The following is a 20,573-nucleotide window of genomic DNA, read 5'->3' as shown; positions in this document are numbered from 1 at the left end:
CAATAGTTGGAAACTTTTAAGACAATATGCCCCAATTCTAGCCCCTGTATGACTAAGTTTTTAAAATATTTGAACTAAATCATATTTTCTAATAATGGTTTCTCTAAAATAAAATGCACATGCCCCCCTAAATCAAATGACAATCTCACTTAAATATGTGAAAAACAGATGATTAAGAAGTAAGGGAGTATAAAATCCAGTGATTAATGTCAATTTCTTAGCTTGACTCCCAATCTTAATCTAATTTGCATAATAATTTATGTAATCCCACTATATTTCAAGTGACTGAAACTTTTTCTAATAAAAGCGATCTTTGGCAAATTCAAAGCTTAGAAACAGTAATGCCTAGGAGGACACTTAGAATTTAGCTGTTAGCTAAATTGATGACTATATAAAATTGATAGAGAGAGAGAGAGAGATAGATAGATGATAGATAGATAACATGATTTGAAAATATTTGTACCTTCTCTTGCTGAAAAATATTAAGAGAATAATGACAGTACTATTGTGGCTTATTGTCTGCTTTTACATTAGTGTAGAGTGGCTGAGGGGTGCCTGGGTTGTTCAGTCAAGGGTCTGCATTCAGCTCAGTTCATGACCCCAGGGCCCTGGGATGGAGCCCCATGTTGGGCTCCCAGCTCCTGGGGAGTTTACTTCTCCCTCTCTTCCCTTCTCATGCTCTGTCTTGCTAGTTCTTTCTCTCTCTCTCATATAAATAAATAATAAATAAATAAATAAATAAATAAATAAATAAATAAATAAATAAAATCTTTATTAAAAAATAGAGTGGTTGGATGCCATTTTTATGTGATCCAAATTAATAGATTTACTGAGTTCTCTTTGGCTGTATTTGAAACCCAACTGTAAAACTTTTAGTGTAGAAACACAATACAACTCTGTAAAAATACTAATATTGCCAAAGTTATGAATATCACTAATTTTAGTTTTGACTATGAACCTCTGTGTCATCTTGCTCAAGTTTCTTCATGTACTTGGATTATGGTATCATGATTTGAAAATGAAAATTTTAAATCATGTTTCTGAAGTCAAACAGGCCTTTGGATTGTTCATGAGAAAAATACTTTTTTTCTTTAGTGTTTATTCTATCCTTTATCTTGCTTATATGTTGCTCTTGAGAAACCGGATGCCAATCTAATCTTCTCTTCTTTATTAATTGACTTGGTCTTTTAATCTTGAGACTCAAAGACTTTTTCTTTATCACTAAGTCTATTAATTCTGTGGGGTATGTCTTAGACTTCATAATTTCAGGTCAATTTTCCAGAAACATGATGCAATCTTCCAGTAGGTTGATTCATGTCTTTTTTTTTTTTTTTTTAACTTCCATAAAGTTTTCTTATGGTTTAAAATTTGTTTTCTTGCATTGTTGACTGTATCAAGGGGTTAAATTATACATATTTATATATATATATAATATTTTTATGTCTTATATATCTATTACTTTCTATTTTTAGCTTTTTATTTGTTTTTGGCTGTTTTTCTTCATCTTAATATCCCCTATTCTATTAAACATTCCACAGGCAAATTGAAATGTCTATATTACTGAGATGACTTTTCTCCTTTTACTACAATTTTTTTCTTGAGTATAATCACTTTTCATCAATTTTTTCTTCCTGTTTTGGCCAAATCTATTTTGAGTTTTGGAATTCTTAATGGCTATGTTCTCTGTATCTGTAAATGCTTCTGTGTAGGCAGATTCTGTTAAAATTTTTCAATTATCTTTTAGGGGATATTTTTATCAGCATGGGAAAAATAGCTTTCTATTTTTCTTACATAGAAGGCTTATATGAATGCCAATCGACTTATGTTCATTTTTAAGTGTATGGGTTGTCCTAAAAGAGAAATAATAAATATTTTTACGGATGGTGTGCTTGAAGTGGAGTCTCTAAAGTGTGTTCTGGAAGGAAGGAGGGTTGTTTTATTGTGTCTTTTGATTCTTTAAACACTCTTTTTTTCTAAATGCCACAATTCCAAAGAAATGTTTCCTTCTTTTCCTTCTCCCCTAAGCCCCCAGTCAATGTATTCCTCATGAGCTGCTCTCCGATACTTTCATGGAAGTAGTGCTTCCTAAGATGAAAACCTTCTAGTCTCACTACTTACAAATCATTTCATCTCATTTCAGTTCTTCATATTCAGTGTTCTGATCTGTCAGGTATCAGACCTTTTCTTAGTAGATCTACTTTTCCTTATCATGAATTTTAGATTTCTATACATACAGTGCATTCTTTTTTCCTTACATAAACTCCTTTTTAAACTATCAGTTCCTTTGTTGGCTTTTAAAAAGTTTCTACTGTTCCTGGTTTTTTACTCCCCAATATGTGTTAATTGATCCTTGTAGCAACATCTGTTTCTTAGATGTGCTTTAGTCATAAATTATGTATAGGGGACCATTTAATATTTATTATTTAAATAAGGTGTTGCAAAACATGTTCCCCAGGAGACACAGTTTGATATAGAATAAGTTTAAAAGAAGTTTATTACAAAATACAGAAAAGAAGGAGGGAAGGAGAATTTTGCTAAGTAGGAAATTAGACTGTGATGTTGTCTCACGAGTGACCTTGGTTAATTCTACAGGGGTATCTGAAGCTAGGATAACTTACCTGAGTTGTCTTGTGTTGGAATGACTAGAAATAAGGTTACTTGAGTGTAGATCTCTCTGGGAAATGTGAATGACCGAGTATAAAACAGCTGTTTTTAGTCAAGGCCATCCTCTTGGAGGGTCTGGAGTTGAAAACTTCCTGCTACCAGTAGTCCCATCAGTTATGGATGAAGTCCATCATACTTGATGGGGATCTTGACATCATATCTCAGCACGCATCAGTCTCTTCCTTAGGTTTCACAGATCCACTTCTTTGTAAACTTTCTGGTAATAACTCCGTCAGGTTGCCAGAGTGCCTCTCTTTCTGGGGGAAATGTAAAAGAGACATGCTAGTGGGAGAGTACGTACACAGCCTTTAACACTGTACATGGTCTCAGTATAACAACGGATGTGCACTAATTTTCTCCTCCACAAACTGTTAGATTCCTTTTACCCTCAACATGCACATTTAATGTCTCAGGGATTACCTATTGTCATAACCTATATTCTTATTTTTTTTTAAGAAAGGGAATGTGGAGGGGCAGAGGGAGAGGGAGAGTGAATCTTAAGCAGGAGCCCAGTGTGGGGCTTGGTCTCACAACACTGAGATCATGACCTAAGCTGAAATCAAGAGATGCTTCAGAAATTGAGCCAGCTACCCAAGATCCCCTACCTGGATCCTCATCTTGGGGGTAAAATTTTCCTGGATACTTGTCTTGGCATTGCAGAGTCTTCCTTCCTGAGGTCCCAGTTTGTTCTTCCATCAATGAGTTTAGTGTCTTACAGCTGGTTAAAATCCAAAAACTGGAAAAGGAATGTTATATTGTCAGCTGCCCCAAATCTCTGGACTGCCATCTCTTAATTTATTTCTAAATTCAGAAATAACACTGTTGGGTAAACATAAGCTAGCTTTTTGGAACATTGTGTTACTTTTAACTTCTGTAACTTTTTGTAGATCGAGCCTCTTCTGATTTTACTACTCATTCTGGCTTATGACAACTAAGTGCTATAGCTAGAAATGCCTTTGATTTGGGAGAAGGGGAAGGAAGGATACTTAAATCCCAATCACTACTAGTCCATCCTAGTTCTAAAATGGCAGCCCTTATACTCAGCCTGGAACTGCAGAAAGACAAAACTAATCTTAGTGCTGGTGGTGCCCCTTTCACTAATACATCCTTATAGCTTTGGAAAATGGTATATCCTGTAAATTATGTGGAACATGGGAAAGAACATGGGGATATGGAACATGAGAAAACTTTTCTTCCATGGAAAAGAGCCTTCCCTTTTCAGCCTTATTTAGACTATCTAATCTAGGATCCCCACTTTTCTAAGCCATTTGACATATTTCCCCCCTGCCTGCCATGGGGATTCTAAAATTTCTTCCTCATTTACTGTGCTCATGCTTCTAGGTGCATGTTAGTTGTCTGTACCATTTTAGCAGAACATTAACTCCTATATCCCAGAAGACTGCTCCAGCATAAACCTATCCTTGTCCAATTTTATATTTTTCCTTTCTTATCAAGCATTCTCTGAATCCAATCACATGTATATTCTCATATGATTTGCTAGCTGGGTTCCATAGGTCCATTGGGGAATAATCCTTTTTCTCCCTTACCAGATCCAGAACAACCTCAGGTAGATTATATTGTTCTGTAAGCCTACCCTATAGCATAGAAGTTAAGAGAAGACATAGAGAAGATCCTAGAACAGAATTTCTTGCAACATAGTGGCATATGTATTGCCTTTAAGCAAGAGGTTATGCTGGCTTTTAATAAAATGACCCCTTCATCAGGCTCTTGGTTCATGGGAATCTATACCAAGATTTTGTGAATACCAACCTTGACTTAGCAGACCTAGTTTGATTGGAGTTTTTTGTTTTGTTTTGTTTTGTTTTGAGCATGACTACTATTGCAAGTAAGTCTTTGGACTGGTGTTCAGCTTTTTCTGTGTTTCTCCCATTCCAAGAGATTAGAGCTTCTGTGATGAGGCCCTCTGTTGCAGTTGGATTTTAATTGCCAATTGTCAATTTCAGTTTTTAGCTACCTTGCGTACTGATAGCAGTCACCACTTAATTCCATTGGACCAAATAAAGCATTCCTTTCCACCAGTATAGAATATCAGCACACCACTGGTAAAAAGGCTTTATATTTGCACAGCTACTCTTGTACCAGCAGGTATCTGTTTGGGATCTACCGTCAATGATGGGAGCACTCATTGCAGGCTTTTCAGTTGGTCATTCAACTTTAAAATGCCATTCCATTATCTGCTTTTTGGGCCATTCCTGGTGGCAGCTACTGTCAGTTCAGTTTTCTAGGATGCAGATGCTAAGGTGGATATTAGCATTCAGGAGGTCTGTTAGAGAGTGATTTTATGAATGAGGAAAAACTAAGTCATGTTTGGAGAGAAAATTGAGAGTCTTATAGTTTCAAGGGCAGTCTCAGGTGAACCTATGGGGCATTCTAAAGCTGGGATGATCAATCAATGTTATTCTGAGTTGAGTCATCAATTTACCATATTGATCAAATATTTGATTAAAGCTACACCAAAGAATGAATGTGACTTTGGGCACAAGGTTGCTCCCTTCTGCCAGACAATCTTCATAGGGATGCTGAGAATTGAAAGTTTTCTGCCAGCAGCTATCCCTGAAGCTGTAGAATAAACTCTTCTACCTAAAGAAGAATCTGGGTGGTGCACTATTGCAATGTAAAAAATCTTCTGACTTTTATGTAATAGAAGCTCTATTATATATAGTAACTATAGATTGAGAAAGCATTTCATCGCAATATAAGTATTAAATTAGTAACATCCAGGCTTACATCTTAAAATTAACAGAAAATAGATACACAAGACAATATCTATATACATTTTCAGGGTCCCGAGACATATTGGTTATTAAATCTATAAACTACATCTGGAAGAAGTGTGCATTTGTGGATCCTTGAACATTCCACTAACACTAGAGGCTGAACAGTCATAAACTAGATTTAACCCAGATTATCTTGCGTGCATCTTCCACCTCTGAAATTCAGATTCTATAACATGGATAGTAGGTTCCTCAATCACTTTTCTTTTGATGAATATATGGATATTACACAAAGGCATTTGCATGTATGTTATCAAGACAATCTGAAATATTAAATGGCATATGTATTTATCCTTATCTTGAAATGAACAGTACATGAAATCTGTACAGTACCTAATATATTTTTTTACTTTGATATTTTAGCAATAGTTACAGTTCTGAAAGCAGCATACTGACATTTCATTATGACTGTAGAATTATAACTAAAAGAGATTAGCTGATGTGTTATCTGATTAAACTTGCTATGGAGAATAAACAGTGATTTTATAATTCATATTTACTTTTACAAATGTCACTGCTCAAAGTTCAACTTGAAATCATTATAAATTTGTTATCTAAAATATTTCTTGAAAGAAATTGAAAGGCAAAAAATCACAAAAATCAAGTGACAATATGCTAAGTATAATGAAAACTGTAAATAACAATCATGCTTGCTGAGCAGAAATAATTTATGTGGTATTTCTGAATATTAACTATGCTGATACTCACTGCAATCCTCTTATGAGAGATTTTCACACTTTCTTAATATAAATGACATCCTTGTAAAATTCCCTTTGGATTTTCTCTAATTAAATAGAAAGGGAGGTTTGAAGTATTTAATAATCTCAACCAAAAACATCTTATTTGAAACTAAAAGAGAAAGGCATGCAATTGTTAAGGCACATTTACTGATTTGAGTATGCAATTCAACTGCAAATATTATGCAAAATAATATTTACATATTAAATTTTAAAGAACTGATTATCATGGTATATTCTGTAATTTTATAGCAATATAGCTGTAGACATAAAAAATGACAGGTATTCTGAGTCAAAAGGTCATAATATTTGAAACTGGGATTTTTCTAAGTAATTTGGGAAATACGTTTCTATAAATACATTATGACATTTTATGTAGTATAAGTTGTTCTAGAGAATTTAGAATTATATTTATACATATATGATTAAATTTGCAATATGTAGCATCACTGATACTTTACTCTTCTTTCTAAAAGGAATTAATGCCTGTTTTCCAAGTCCAAATTATAACCCCTTCACATGGATGTTTTTCCTGGTTTCATGTCCTAACTACACCTATGAGGTATGCTATTTATGCCTATAAATAATTACACTTTATTATATGATATACTAAATGCATGTTTATGTATTTACATATATTATAGTTTAATATATATAATTATATACATGTTTTATCTGTAGATTTGGCACAGAGTTATAAATTATGATATATATTTCAATTCAAGTTACAGGCATAGGAAATTGGAACATTCAACCACAATTTTCCCTGCAAAAATGAATATTTTTACATATATTTATTTTTAAAGAAAACTTTACAATCTCCATATCAAATATCTTGAGATGTTTCAGAATTCTGTTTTTTTTTTATCATTACAGTTTTTGGAACAATATGCTCCATTTTGTTTTATGAATATGATGCTGTTTGTGGGATTGTTTATGACTATCATATTTAAAAACAAAATTATTATTGGGAGAAATTTATTTCTACCTATAGTTTTCTTACTGTCTTTTAAGCTTTCATATTACCTTGTAATATCACAAATGGTATTTATTAATTTATTCTTTAACCTAACAGATTGGATCATGGATTAGTTTCACAGTCATGACACAAACACTGCCAGGTAAGACCTAGGTTATTTCATATTTAGGTAAATGCACCTTTAGGAAAAGCAGTTTCTGAGAACAAGTTTTTATAGCGGTAAAGTCTGGCATTTTTGCAAAAGGATTTTATGCTTCTATTTTTATTTTTTATTTTGGATATTTTTAGCAGTTTTAAAATATAATGAAACAAAAATCTCTAGGTAATCATGGCTTAATCCAACCTAGAAAAAGTAGCCCAAACATATTAAACAGCAAGAATTTATTAATAAAAAGTAATGGTAATAATGCACTTCACTTGAAACTCTGTTATGCATAAATGCAGACGTGTATTGCTGTGTCCTTCAAGTGCTCATAATGTCTCTGAAGGGAAGACTAGGAGCATAAGTGTGTAATCTTAAATGCTGGGCATTTTAATACACATAAGAGAGTTAAATTGCAATCAGCTGCATGTATTGGAAAAGATATGTGTTACAACCATTACAATCATCTCATCCATTATTTGTTCCACTGTATAAAATTTTAAAATCATAATTAATGTGGTTTGCCATATGTCTGTGTAGATGTATATTATATACATACAGAAAACTATTACTGAAAAATTCAAAGAGATAAAAATTCTTTATTTGGAAATACTTTGTAGCAGTGGGATATAAAAAAATGTGAATTTATTTGGATCTCTGCTATGTACTTTCTATGTTTATTCAACCATGCAATGAAAGTGGTTGAATATATATTATGCTAGGCAATGAATATAAGTAAAGAAAATTGATTCAGAAGTATGCAACAATTGAGAAATATTTTAAGAGCTAAATATGATAGTTTTTTAAATGTAACTTTCTATGCATCATAGAAATAAGAAAGGATACTTATTTCTTTTTTCTTCTAGTTGGGGTTTTTACACTTCTGATGAGTATCCAGATGTCTCTGTGGGCACAAAAGAAACATAAGGTTTATTTGAAGAAATTCAATTCTTATATGCATAGGAAGTCAGCAATGATTCCATTCATACTGTAGGAAAAATGTGTAGAAAAACAGTCTATAAACCCACTAAGTAAGACTTAGTCAATGGTTGACTATAATGTAACAGAATTTCAAAAATAACAGTACTTTTTACTGAGTAAAAATTTATATTAGAATTTAGATAAATTTAGAATAATAAACCTAAGGCAAATAAAAAGTAGAAACTATAGGTATAATTAATAAAAAATATAATCCAATATATTTTTAAAAGATTGGTACTTGAACAAGATTTTCTTACTTTATTAAATATTTCATAATACTATTTGCTTAAGACAAGTAAAATACCTGAATTCCTAAGTAAAAAATTGTGACATTTAAGTCACTTAAATTGCATACATTTTAATAGTAATTTATTACTTACTTTATTGTTCAACTTTGAGAAGTATATTTCAATTTCTTGTGAAAATTCTACCTATATTAAAAGTGAAACATGTAATTTCTTGTGTCATATTTATTTATTCATATGTACATTGTATGTTGCAATTACAAAATTAAAAGAATTAAAAATATTTTCTAGACATTATTCATAATTTGAATATATACTGCATATTAACATATATTTATATTTACATATAAATCATGTATTTATATAAATATATATTGAAATATGTATATTTCAAATTGATAACATGTGATGATAGAATATATTGGAGATATTTGGGGATTAAGAGTGGAAATATTTTTTGCTTTATTTTACATATTTTAATTCCTTTGTCCTCTTAAAGCTTGTTTGCATATGTGTGAGTGTGTATGTGAAAACGCATATATATTTTGACAAAGAGATATCATGAAAGTCTGATATCATGAAAGTCAAGAACACATTAGTTAAACATTTAAAAGAAATTCTGGAGACGCCTGGAATGGCTCCGCGGCTGAATGTCTGTGGTCCTGGAATCCCAGGATCGAGGTCCACATCAGGCTCCCCGCATGGGGCCTGCTTCTCCCTCTGCCTGTGTCTCTGCCCCTCTCTCTCAATCTCTCTCTCTCTCTCTCTCTGTCTCTCATGAATAAATAAATAAAATCTTAAGAAAAGAAAGAAATTCCGGGGTGCCTGAGTGACTCAGTCCGTTAAATGTCTGCCTTTGGCTCAGGTCATGATCCCAGAGTCCTGAGATAGAGCCCTGCATCAGGCTCTGAGCTTCATCAGGAGCCTACTTCTCCCCGCTTCTGCCTCCTTCTCCCTCTGTCTCTCTCTCTCTCTGTCGCTCATGAATAAATAAATAAAATCTTAAAAAAATAAATTCTGAATTTCTTAATTTTAAAATTGGGATTCTTTAGATTGGTTTATTTCTAGAGTCTTTCCAATTTCTACAAATAGATCAAAATATCCTCATTAAAGCTGTTAGATTATATACATATATGATAGAATATCCTTGGTAAATGTAGGCATGTATACATTCTGTGGATATTTATCATAATATATGTGGCAAATTATTCAAGAAATAACAAAAGCAATTTTTAAAAAAACGTTTCTGTCATTCCCAAATGTACAAGCATTACATTATCTCAGAGGAAGACGACCAACTTTCACCCCCTAATATCTATTCAGCAAAATATCATAGAATCATGCAAAAGTCTTCAAAGGAGGTACTAATGCATTAAACCACATACACCTAATAGATCTATGTTAATTAACCACCTGTGATAATTATTATTGTTGAAAAACAAAGAATAGTTTATGTTTTCTTGATTAGATCCTAACTGGGGCCAATCCGGGAAGTTTGCACATTCTTACAGGACTAGAAACTCTTTGATGGAACAAGGATGGGCTACATATAGAACAAACACTTTTATTCCCATGGTGCTGTCTTCCCTCATACTTGTCTCATACCAATAATTTCTTTACAGTTGGGAGTCACACCTTGGTTAATGGGTTATGAACTGCTTCTTGAAAATAATTTCTTTCTCATTTTTATTTCCTGGAGGAATTATTACCTCAAAAGATAAGACCTGATACACTTACACCATTTTGTTATCAACATTAATGCTGCAAGTATAACCAATAATCACACTATCAGATGTTTATCCAAAGAATGCAAGAACACTAATTCAAAGCGATATGTGCATCCCTATGTTCACAGCAACATTATTAAAAATAGCCAAGATTTGGAAGCAGCCCAAGTGTCCATCAATTGATGAATGGAGAAAATGAATAAAGAATATAGGTATAGGTACACACACACACACACACACACACTCAAGGGCATACTATTCAGCCATAAATAAGAATGCAAATTGCCATTTGCTATGAGATGGAAAGAGCTGAAGAGTATAATGCTAAGTGAAAAGAGTCAGAGAAAGACAAATACCATAGTATTTCATTCCTATTTGGAATTTAAGAAACAAGGCAAACAAGCAAAGGTAAAGACAACAATCTGATGATTACAGGGGCCGGGATGGGTTAAACATGTGATGGGGATAAGGAGTGCACTTGTCATGGTGAGTATATGGAACTGTTGAATTACTGTCTAGTACTCCTGAAACTAATATAGCACTCTATGTTAACTGGAATTAAATAAAAATTTAAATAAAATGAAACAAAACAAAATATTTGGGCTTCTCTTTTTATTATCCTAGGATTTCAAAGCAGGCCATAGAATTTGTCCTTAACGGACAAGAATAATAATTATTCTATGTAAATCAGTACTCAGCAGTCACATTGTTGTTCTTAAAGTCTTTTCAAAGGTAAGTGGATATGATGCCTCAGCAAACAGGATACTCTACAAATAAGATATTTAAACAGATAAGTTTACTTGAAGAAAAACTGAAAAGAAAAAACGTTCTGTAGGGACACAATGACTGTGTCTTTTATTACTATATTTGGCAAATGGAAACATGTAAAATCAGTATTTCTTCTCCATTAACTGACATAGCAATATAGAACTGCCTACCAGCCCTTCATGATTAATAAAAACAACATAAAAATAGAATGCTGTTATATTTTCATGAACTTTCCAAAGTAATACATAAGTTCTCCAAATGTTTTCTACTTTCTGATTTAAAACATCTAAAGACATTATTAAGGTTTCTTTATGTTTTTATTTTTTTTTTATTCACTTGACTATACGGATAAAGCTAAAAAGGAATGAACATTATCTTAAACTGTAAATACCTGTTCAAAAATTATGGAACTGAGAATCTGATTCACATGATCAATCTTCTCTCAGGCCATTTCTCTATTGTAATATCTTCTAATGCATTTGCACTTCATTTCTATCACTTTTGTAGAACATACCATTTATGAAAACAAAACAGAAACCCCTAAAGTCTAAAACCAAACATATACCATTAACTGTTATAGATCTTTTTTTTTCCTGAGAAATATATAGATCTATAAATTCATGTCCAATGGTATCTTCATAGATTGAGTTATTTATTGACTTGATGTTTTATAAATCCTTTCCACACATCTAGACATGAATCAGTTTAAGAGGTCTTTAGAAGGCTGAAACCATGCAAAGTAAAAAGACCAGGTTGGGAAATGAATCTCACATATGTCCCTTCATCAACTGTGTCTTCACTGTGTCTTTACTAGTAAAGTCCCCAGGCCCAACAAAGGCTAGAAATAAACTTAGGTAGGAGTGCAAAAAATATAATCACAGATTTCAGCCTCTATCCAAATTGTTTAATTCAACAAATATTATGATCCCTGCAAAGCTATAGTTTTTTTTTTTTTTAAGCTATAGTTTTTTAAAACTTCCATTTGAAGTCTTTAAGAATGGTAGCCAATAAAATTTCAATTTAATGAATGCAATTAATCATATGAGAGTAAATAAATTAACATCAGAATCTTCTGGGTTTGTATTACATGTAATATTAAAAATACAGTTCATTTACTCTGATAATTATTCTAATAACTACTTTTAAAATAATTTTCTGGAATAATACTTTCTCTAATCCCAAATAAAATTTGCAAACAGTATTTTTAAAATACCACATCTTCATCTTTCACACATTCCTTATAAAAAGTAGCTAGTGAAGGAAAATAATCAAAAGAAAAACAACAAAAGTTAAGTCAGCTGTTATGCCACCCCAAATTATCACAGCATACTGCCTCTGCTCTCCACCCCTTCATCATGTCTACCTCAAGCTGCTATTTTATAGGTGTTTTTGGTTTGTTTGCATGTGTTTTGTTTTTTTAAAAATGTTTTGGCTAATTTTGAATAAAAATAGACCTATAGTACATTTTGTCTTTTAGTAAGGTTTGTGGAAACAAAAGTTATTCTCTGACTCACACAGACACAGACAGGCACACGCACAGAGCCATTTTAAGCACTGTCATTTCTTAAAAGAAAAAATATATTGTCTCAATTTTTTGTCTATATTAATTTTTAAATAAATGAAGCATATTCTAATTTTTTAATGTGCTTGTTTGATCTTCTCTGTAGAAATGTTATGTCTAGAATAATCAAATCATAAAATTCAACATTATAGTTGAATATTTTGTATATTGACCTTTAATCTTCAGTAATTAAACATATTTTCAAGATATTTTTAGTTCAATTTTAAGTAACTGGCATTCAGTCCATGTTAAGTTTCAACAGCTGATCTATTTCATTATTTTTTAGCTGATCTATTTCAATTACATTTGCTCTCATAAGATAAAATAAAATGACCTGTGAATCCATAATAAGGGTTCTTTCTACTTTAATTTTAATAAAAAAGAAAAGAAAACCTTTATGTTGCTCTTGGATATTAAAGGTGATTATAGCAAATGTTACTTTATAAGCACAATTAAAGGCATTTATGCAGCTTTTGCATAATGATAATAATTAAAAACCGTTTATTTTAAAGGCTGCTTAAAAGTTAATTTTCACCCAGGTGCATATTGAAGCCTATAATTAGCCTTCCTTCAGAGGAGGTTCGGTTGAGGAAATGCATAAAAGCATTTCCAGAGGCAGAAGTTTCCTGCTAAAATGAGATTTTGGATTTTAACTTTAGCTTGATGATGGTGCTTAAAAGATGTGAGAAAAAAATCCTCAGAAATATTTTAAAAAATGAATCTATAATCATCCCAGGTTGATTTCATTGAGAAGATATATAGAAGACATATTTACATACAATTTGTTTGAGAAATGATGTCCTATAAGATTGGTGCCTGGAAAATTTTATTCTTTACAACAAATATAAGAAATGTTCAAAGCAATCACGAAACATAATTTCCTATGTATCTTGTCATTCTACTGCCTTGGAAATCAATGTTATCTCTATGATAAATTCTTACCTACAATTCATTCTTGCTCTAATGATTTCCTACTTACTGACCATTCACTGGATGGTTTATTTTCCAAAATCTCTCTCATACTTTCTGACAGAACCTCCAAGTAGAGGCAATCATTACACTTTATCTATTGGCTAATTCCAAAGAGAATACAATCGGATACATAATGCCATTAAGGATTTTTTTTAAATCCAAGTACTATTACTTTAAGAAGTTTATAGAAATAAAAAATAAGTCACTTAGGAATTATTGTGAAATATCAGACACTGGCTGAAGTTTGTTTACCTGTTTAGACATGAGGTTTCCTATCTATAAAATGAGATGTTTGCAGTAAGTAACCTTTAATATCCTTTCCTAATATTCTTGTAGAAAATTGTTATCCATTCAAATCATTGTCAATCCTTATTGCTCTCAAAAATCATGTATCATAAAATCCCGTTTGAATTAAATGACCGATGTTTACTTTTTATATAACATAATTTCTACTAATTGGTTAAATTTATTTATTAGTATATGCTATCCAAAAACCAGGTCTGAGCTTTCCTGAACAAGTTAAATAAGATTTCTTCTTTCTTGGAGCATTCTATTTGAGGTACAATATTAGAATATAACAATTCAGTGAGTGACAAACCAATTTTAGACTGTGATCGATATTATAAGGAAATGAATTATGTACTATGAGAAAGTAAAATAATATGAGGGGTAAGATGAAGCAGATGGTGTGAACAAGAATTTACTTTGTAAGGGGATGGATGACCTTTTATCAGACATTCAGAGTACTTAGCAAGGTGAAAGATTGCAGAGAGAATATATTAGACGACTGAAATTGACATACATAAGGCACTGAGACAGGAAATACTTGGAATGCTTGAAGATCAGTAAGCCATCCAGTATAAATGGAATGTATTTAGTAAAAGAATGAATTATGCACACAGTGTTTGGAGAAATACTGAAGACATGTGTTGCATGGCCCATAGAGCAGTCTAAATGTTAAATTACTTGTTGTATGATTCTAAAAAATTCAATTCTGCTATAGAATATAAGAATACGTGTAAGAAGAGACACAAAAAGAAATTGCATCAAGGTAATTTCCAAGAGAATAATATTTAGATTTTTTAAAAAGATTTTATTTATTTGAGAGAGAGAGAAGGGGTAAGAGTCTGAGCAGGGAGAGGAAAAAGAGGGAGGGAGAAGGTGGGGAAAGAATCTCGAGCAGACTCTGCACTCAGCATGTAGCCTGACACAGGGCTCCATCTCATGATCCTGAGATCATGACTTGAACCAAAACCAAGAGAGAAATTTAACCAACTGAGCAACCCAAGTATCCCAATATTTAGATTTTATTCTAATTGAAAGGAAAAAAATCCAGGGCAATAAATAATATAAGGTAATGTTATGGGCTGGTACCTACATTTTTTTCTCTAGTGTCATTTCCAAATATATTTCCTCATATTTTATATGTTCAAATAATCCCTAACCTACTTAACATCTATTGAACTCTTCAGGTGATTTTATATGCCTAAGTTTCTACATATATAATTTATTTTATAATATGAACTCTTTTAAATTAAATATTTTTTAACTTTCTATTGGAATATATATATATACATATATATATATATATATATATATATATATATGCCAAATAGTATACATTATTCTAAGCATAAATAAATTTTTCAAACTAAGTATACTTAGAGTGTTGCAGAAACATAACATTACCAGCAGCCTGGAAGACCCCTACCCACTGCCCACTTCATGCTACCTTGTTTCTAATCATTATCTTCCTTAAAAGTAAAACTTGTGGCTTCTGAGAGCACAAGTTTGCAGGTTTTGTGACCTGCAAAAAACTCTTGTGTATTTTTTTTATTCAAATCCTACAAGGATAATAAATGTTGTTGTACGTATTTTTGCCTATTTTTCTTCTAATTATGTGTGTGATACCTTATCCCTTTTGATATTTTTTTTTCATCAGTTTTAATTTTCATGGGCATTTGGGCAAATTCAAGCTTTAGGTTATCACAAATAGTGCAGCTGTGAACATATTTGTACTTTTTTGAGTAAACATATATACACAGGCCTATTGAGAATATATCTAACAGCTGAATTGCTATGAAATGGGTATGCTTATTTTCCAGCTTTAATAAAGACTATCATGCAGTCAGTTCTTCCAACACTTGGTATTTTCCATTTTGCATTTGGTTGGGGATGTACTGATATATCACTGTGTATTTAATTTGCATTTTTCTGATGTCTAGTGAAGTTAAGACCTTCTCACATGCTTAGTAGTCATTTGGGTGTCCTCTCTTGGGAACCATTTATCTTTTACTCAAAAAGCTATTGAGTTTTCTATTCTATTGATATGTAGAAAAATCTTCAGTATTTAAGTGGTGAGTTCCTTGTTTTATATCCATCTACTTACTCTCTATTGTCTCTTTCATTTATTTCTTTATGGATCTATGAACCTACCAAATATGTTCTCTTGTTCTGTGAGTTGCTTTTCTAGTCCCTCAATGCATATTTTAATAGTAACGTTAACATTAATATGTAATATAATATAGTTAACATTAATATAGTATTAATATAGTCATTTTTTTTGTATAGTTCTTGCTCTTTGTGTCTTTTTCAAAGGCTCTTTGCCTCCTCCAAGGTCACAAACATGCTCAACTATGTTTTCTGCTAAAAATCTTAATATTTTATCTTTCACAGTTGATCTCCAATATATTTGGAACTGATGTTTTTTGTGTTCAGAGTAAGATGGAGGCCAGAATTTTTATTGTGTAGATAGGTAATGTCCTAATACTATTCATAAAGAAAATAATTGTCCATTGCCTTATACCTTTCTAAATTAAGTGACTCTATATGTAAGTCTATTTTAGAGGTTCACAATTTTATGTCATTGGTCAGACTTATGCTATTTTTGTTTGGCTTTGGGTTTAACCTTGCACTAATCTTACCTTGTCTTCATTTAATCTTCTTTCCCAGTGATGTTTGTCCTAACTCTTCACCTCTTCACTTTCCTCCTCCTCCTCCTCCTCCTCCTCCTCCTCCTCCTCCTCCTCCTCCTCCTTCTTCTTCTTCTTCTTCTTCTTCTTCTTCTTCTTCTTCTTCTTCTTCTTCTTCTTCTAGATTTAATTTATTCATGAGAGACACGGGGGAGGTGGGGAGAAAGGCAGAGAGGCAGAGACACAGGCAGAGGAAGAAGCAGGCTCCATGCAGGAAGCCCGTCGTGGGACTCCATCCTGGGACTCCATCCTGGGACTCAATCCTGAGATTCCAGGATCTCAGCCTGGGCTGAAGGCAGGTGCTGAAACTGCTGAGCCACCCAGGGATCCCCTACCTTTCTTCTTAAAGACTATTTTGGTCATTTGTGGGCCATTACATTTTTAATTGAATTTTAGAATCACTTTGTAAATTAAAAAATCTTTTGAGATTTAAATGGGAATTTTGTTGAATCTATAGATTAATTCAAGGAAAATTGATCTTTGCAATACTGGGTTTTATAATTCACAATTTCTCAATTTATTTAGATGGTCTTTATGCTCTATCAATAAAATTGTTTCCATGTAGAGATCTTTACATTTTTCATTCGATTTACCTTAACAGGGTTCCCTGGGTGGCTCAGAGGTTTGGCCCCTGCCTTCAGCCCAGGGCCTGATCCTGGAGACCCGGGATCGAGTCCGTGTTGGGCTCCCTGCATGGAGCCTGCTTCTCCCTCTGCTTGTGTCTCTGCCTCTCTCTCTTTCTCTCTCTCTCATAAATAAATAGATCTTTAAAAAAAAAAAAAGATTTATCTTAAATATTTTTATCAGTATTGTAAATTCTATCTTATCTTTTTAATCTTCCACTTATTTTTTTAAATACTACCTTTCAGAATTTGCTGCATCATCATTATTATTATTAATCTGTGTTATTTCTTATGCTTTTCTGGAGATACTTTGGATTGTCAAGGCATATAACATGCAAATGTTTACATTATTTTTTCTAATAATTATATACGCACAAATATGTATACATGCATATTCTCAGTACAATATTGTATAAAATGATAGATAATTTTCATTTTTACTTCAGAGAAACATTTCCAATGTTTTATCAGTGATTAAAAAGTTTCTATAAGTATTCCTTATCAGATTATAGAATATTTTTTTATATCTAGTTTGTTAAATGTTTATGATTATCGAGGGGGAAGAATTTCTTCTACTATTCAATGTCATTCTAGCTGGATGAAGAATCAAACTGACATGAGACAGATTAACAGGAGAAAATCAAATTTAATAGCATACAAATGGGGAATCCACACAGGCATGGAAATCCAAAGACAGGCAACATGATACTTATATACACCCAGGAGAAGGGTAGGGGACCAGAGGATACAAAGGGGAGAAAGATCATTGTCAAGAAGGTGAAAGGAGTTGTTTGGAAAACAAAGGTTGCCCTATTATGTTGATAAGCTTCTAAGTAAAGAGGGATCTCTGTTAATAGCTGTCTTCCCAGGTGGCTCAGTGGTTTAGCGCCCCTTCAGCCCAGGGCCTGATCTTGGAGCCCCCAGATCAAGTCCCAAGTCGGCCTCCCTGCATGGAGCTTGCCTCTCCCTCTGCTTGTGTCTCTGCCTCTCTCTGTGTGTCTCTAATGAATAAATAAATAAAATTTAAAAAGAATAGCTGTCTTCCTGGCAATTAAGGGGGAGGTAAACATCTGCTGGGGTTTGGTTGCTTTAAAATCAAATAATGTTCATGTCAAAGTGGCCCATCTTGGAGTTACCTGCACTTGGCCCCTAAGCGATGGGAGTATTAAGTTTTCTCAAAGGATTTCTTCATCTATTGTAATGATCACATTATTTTTCTTCTATTTTCTTTATTTTTTTTTTTTTTTTAGCTTCCTCAGAATGGAGTTCAAATAATTTTCAACATTTTAAATTTTATAATAAATGTTCCACTAACCACAGCTTTTGATGTGTCATTGAAGCTTTGATATGTCATGCATTTATTGATGAGGAAACTGGAGGCTAACTGAGGACAAAGCACAAATTCACACCCTGCAACCCCCATCCCCACTCCTGGATGGGATATATGTAACATCCCTCCAGGAAGTTCCCAACTGTCTTTTTTTTTTTTTTTTTTTTTTTTTTACTTAAATTCAATTTTCCAACATAGAGTATAACACCCATTGCTCATCCTATCAAGTGTCCTCCTTGGTGCCCATCACCTAGTTACCCCATCCCCCCATCCACCCTTCTTCCATCCTTTGATTCCCAGAGTTGGAGTCTCTCATGATTTGTCTTCCTAATTTTTCCCATTCAGTTCCCCTCCTTTCCCTTATAATCTCTTTCACTATTTCTTATATTCCACGCATGAGTGAAATCGTATGATGATTGTGCTTCTCCAATTGACGTACTTCACTCAGCATAATACCTTCCAGTTCCATCCGTGTTGAAGCAAATGGTGGGTATTCAGTCTTTCTGATTGCTGAGTAATATTCCATTGTATATATAGACCACATCTTCTTTATCTATTCCTCTATCAAAGGACTTCATGGCTCCTTCCACGGTTTGGCTATTGTGGACATTGCTGCTACAAACATTGGGGTGCTTTCATTACATCAGTATATCTGCGTAAATCCCCAGTAGTGCAATTAGTGGGTCATAGGGCAGTTCTATTTTTAACTTCTTGAGGAACCTCCACACTTTTCCAGAGTGGCTGCACCAGTTCACATTCCCACCAACAGTGTAAGAGGGTTCCCCTTTCTCCACATCCCCTCCAACATTTGTTGTTTCCTTTTTGTTAATTTTAGTCATTCTCAATGGTATGAGGTGGTAATTCATTGTGGTTTTGATTTGTATTTCCCTGATGTCAAGTGATGTGGAGCATTTTTTCATGTGCTTGTTGGCCATGTGTATAAGGTCTTCTTTGGTAAATTTTCTGTTCATATCTTCTTAATGTTAATGCTTGCTATAGGGAAAAACAGCTTGTCCATGGTGTCCAGGACCTCCAGTGTCCTGTGAGTCTTCTTTAACCTATTGATATGGGAGAGCTTTGTTCTCATCTCATAGAGTAAAAGAATGAATATTGTGGACAGCAGAAAGTGAGTAAAGCAATAGAAGTTTATTAAGCAAAGATATAGAGAAAGCTCTCAGAAGTGAGAGGGGTCCCAACAGGGTTGCCACTTAAGATTTGTGGGGTTGGTGTTTTATTTGAAGTCAACCAAGGAACCTAAATCTTTTAACATTATCTATTGATATCATCATTGAGTAAGAACTAGTGATAATATCTTTAATGCCTTACTTCTTCTTTAGGGTCTGGTTATTCTTTTTTGGTCACAGATGCCTGTCATAAAAAAGACATCCTCCCTGCCCACACCTAAGGCAGGGTGGTTTGGCTTTTTCCCTTATTTCTGGTTTCCTTATACCTCAGCATTTTTTGGGACTTTTGTGAGCCTGCTTCCGTGGCTCCCTACCTAGCCCTGAGTAGCCCCATTTGTCCCTAATTCACCATGAAAAGACTTTTGAAACCTCCCTTTTATTTACCTCACCCAACTTCCAAGTGTATAATCACCCACCCCTCACAACCCTAGGGAGCAACTCTTCTTGCCCATGGATCTTGCCCCTAAGCATTAATAAAACCAACATTTTGCACCAAAGATGTCTCCAGAATTATTTCTTGGTCATGGACTCTGGACCTCATCCCACCAAACCACACCTATATTCCAAAATTACATCATTTATTATTTTACATTTTAGTAAAAATACATTCTTATTTATGTTTTTCTTATTTGACTCATGAATTATTTGAGAGTAAGCTTTTAGTCTCTAAGAATCTGGGGTTCTTTTCCAGATGTTTTGTTTAATCTAGCTTAATTCCATGTGATCAGAAAATATACTCTAAATGATTCTTTTACACTTTTCATTTTTGAAATTTTTTGAGACTTTGTTATACACACAGCATATGGTCTAATTTGGTAAATTCTTGTGAACTTGAAAAAATGTGAATATTGCAGTTTATGAACATTTTATATAAACTACTAGACTTTTATGAA

At 33.1% G+C, this 20,573-nt stretch overlaps 1 protein-coding gene across 3 annotated transcripts in view; it reads left to right on the top strand.

Moving 5' to 3' along the window:
* TECRL (trans-2,3-enoyl-CoA reductase like) overlaps window positions 1-20,573 on the top strand; it is a 115,470-nt gene that overhangs the window by 89,409 nt on the left and 5,488 nt on the right. Inside the window, exons 10-12 of one of the 3 annotated variants that reach the window (XM_077848173.1) lie at window positions 6,673-6,758; window positions 7,272-7,317; window positions 17,145-17,317. In XM_077848173.1, the coding sequence (XP_077704299.1) occupies window positions 6,673-6,758; window positions 7,272-7,317; window positions 17,145-17,302 (290 nt within the window). In that variant the 3' untranslated portion in view covers window positions 17,303-17,317. Of the gene's footprint in view, window positions 1-6,672; window positions 6,759-7,271; window positions 7,318-8,183; window positions 9,358-17,144; window positions 17,318-20,573 lie in introns of those variants that run through there. The other 2 variants (XM_077848174.1, XM_077848175.1) reach the window with 2 other exon arrangements.

The sequence above is a fragment of the Canis aureus genome, chromosome 14 (assembly GCF_053574225.1).
Source record: "Canis aureus isolate CA01 chromosome 14, VMU_Caureus_v.1.0, whole genome shotgun sequence".
NCBI classification, from domain to species: domain Eukaryota; kingdom Metazoa; phylum Chordata; class Mammalia; order Carnivora; family Canidae; genus Canis; species Canis aureus.
This window is presented reverse-complemented; position numbering and strand designations above follow the sequence as displayed.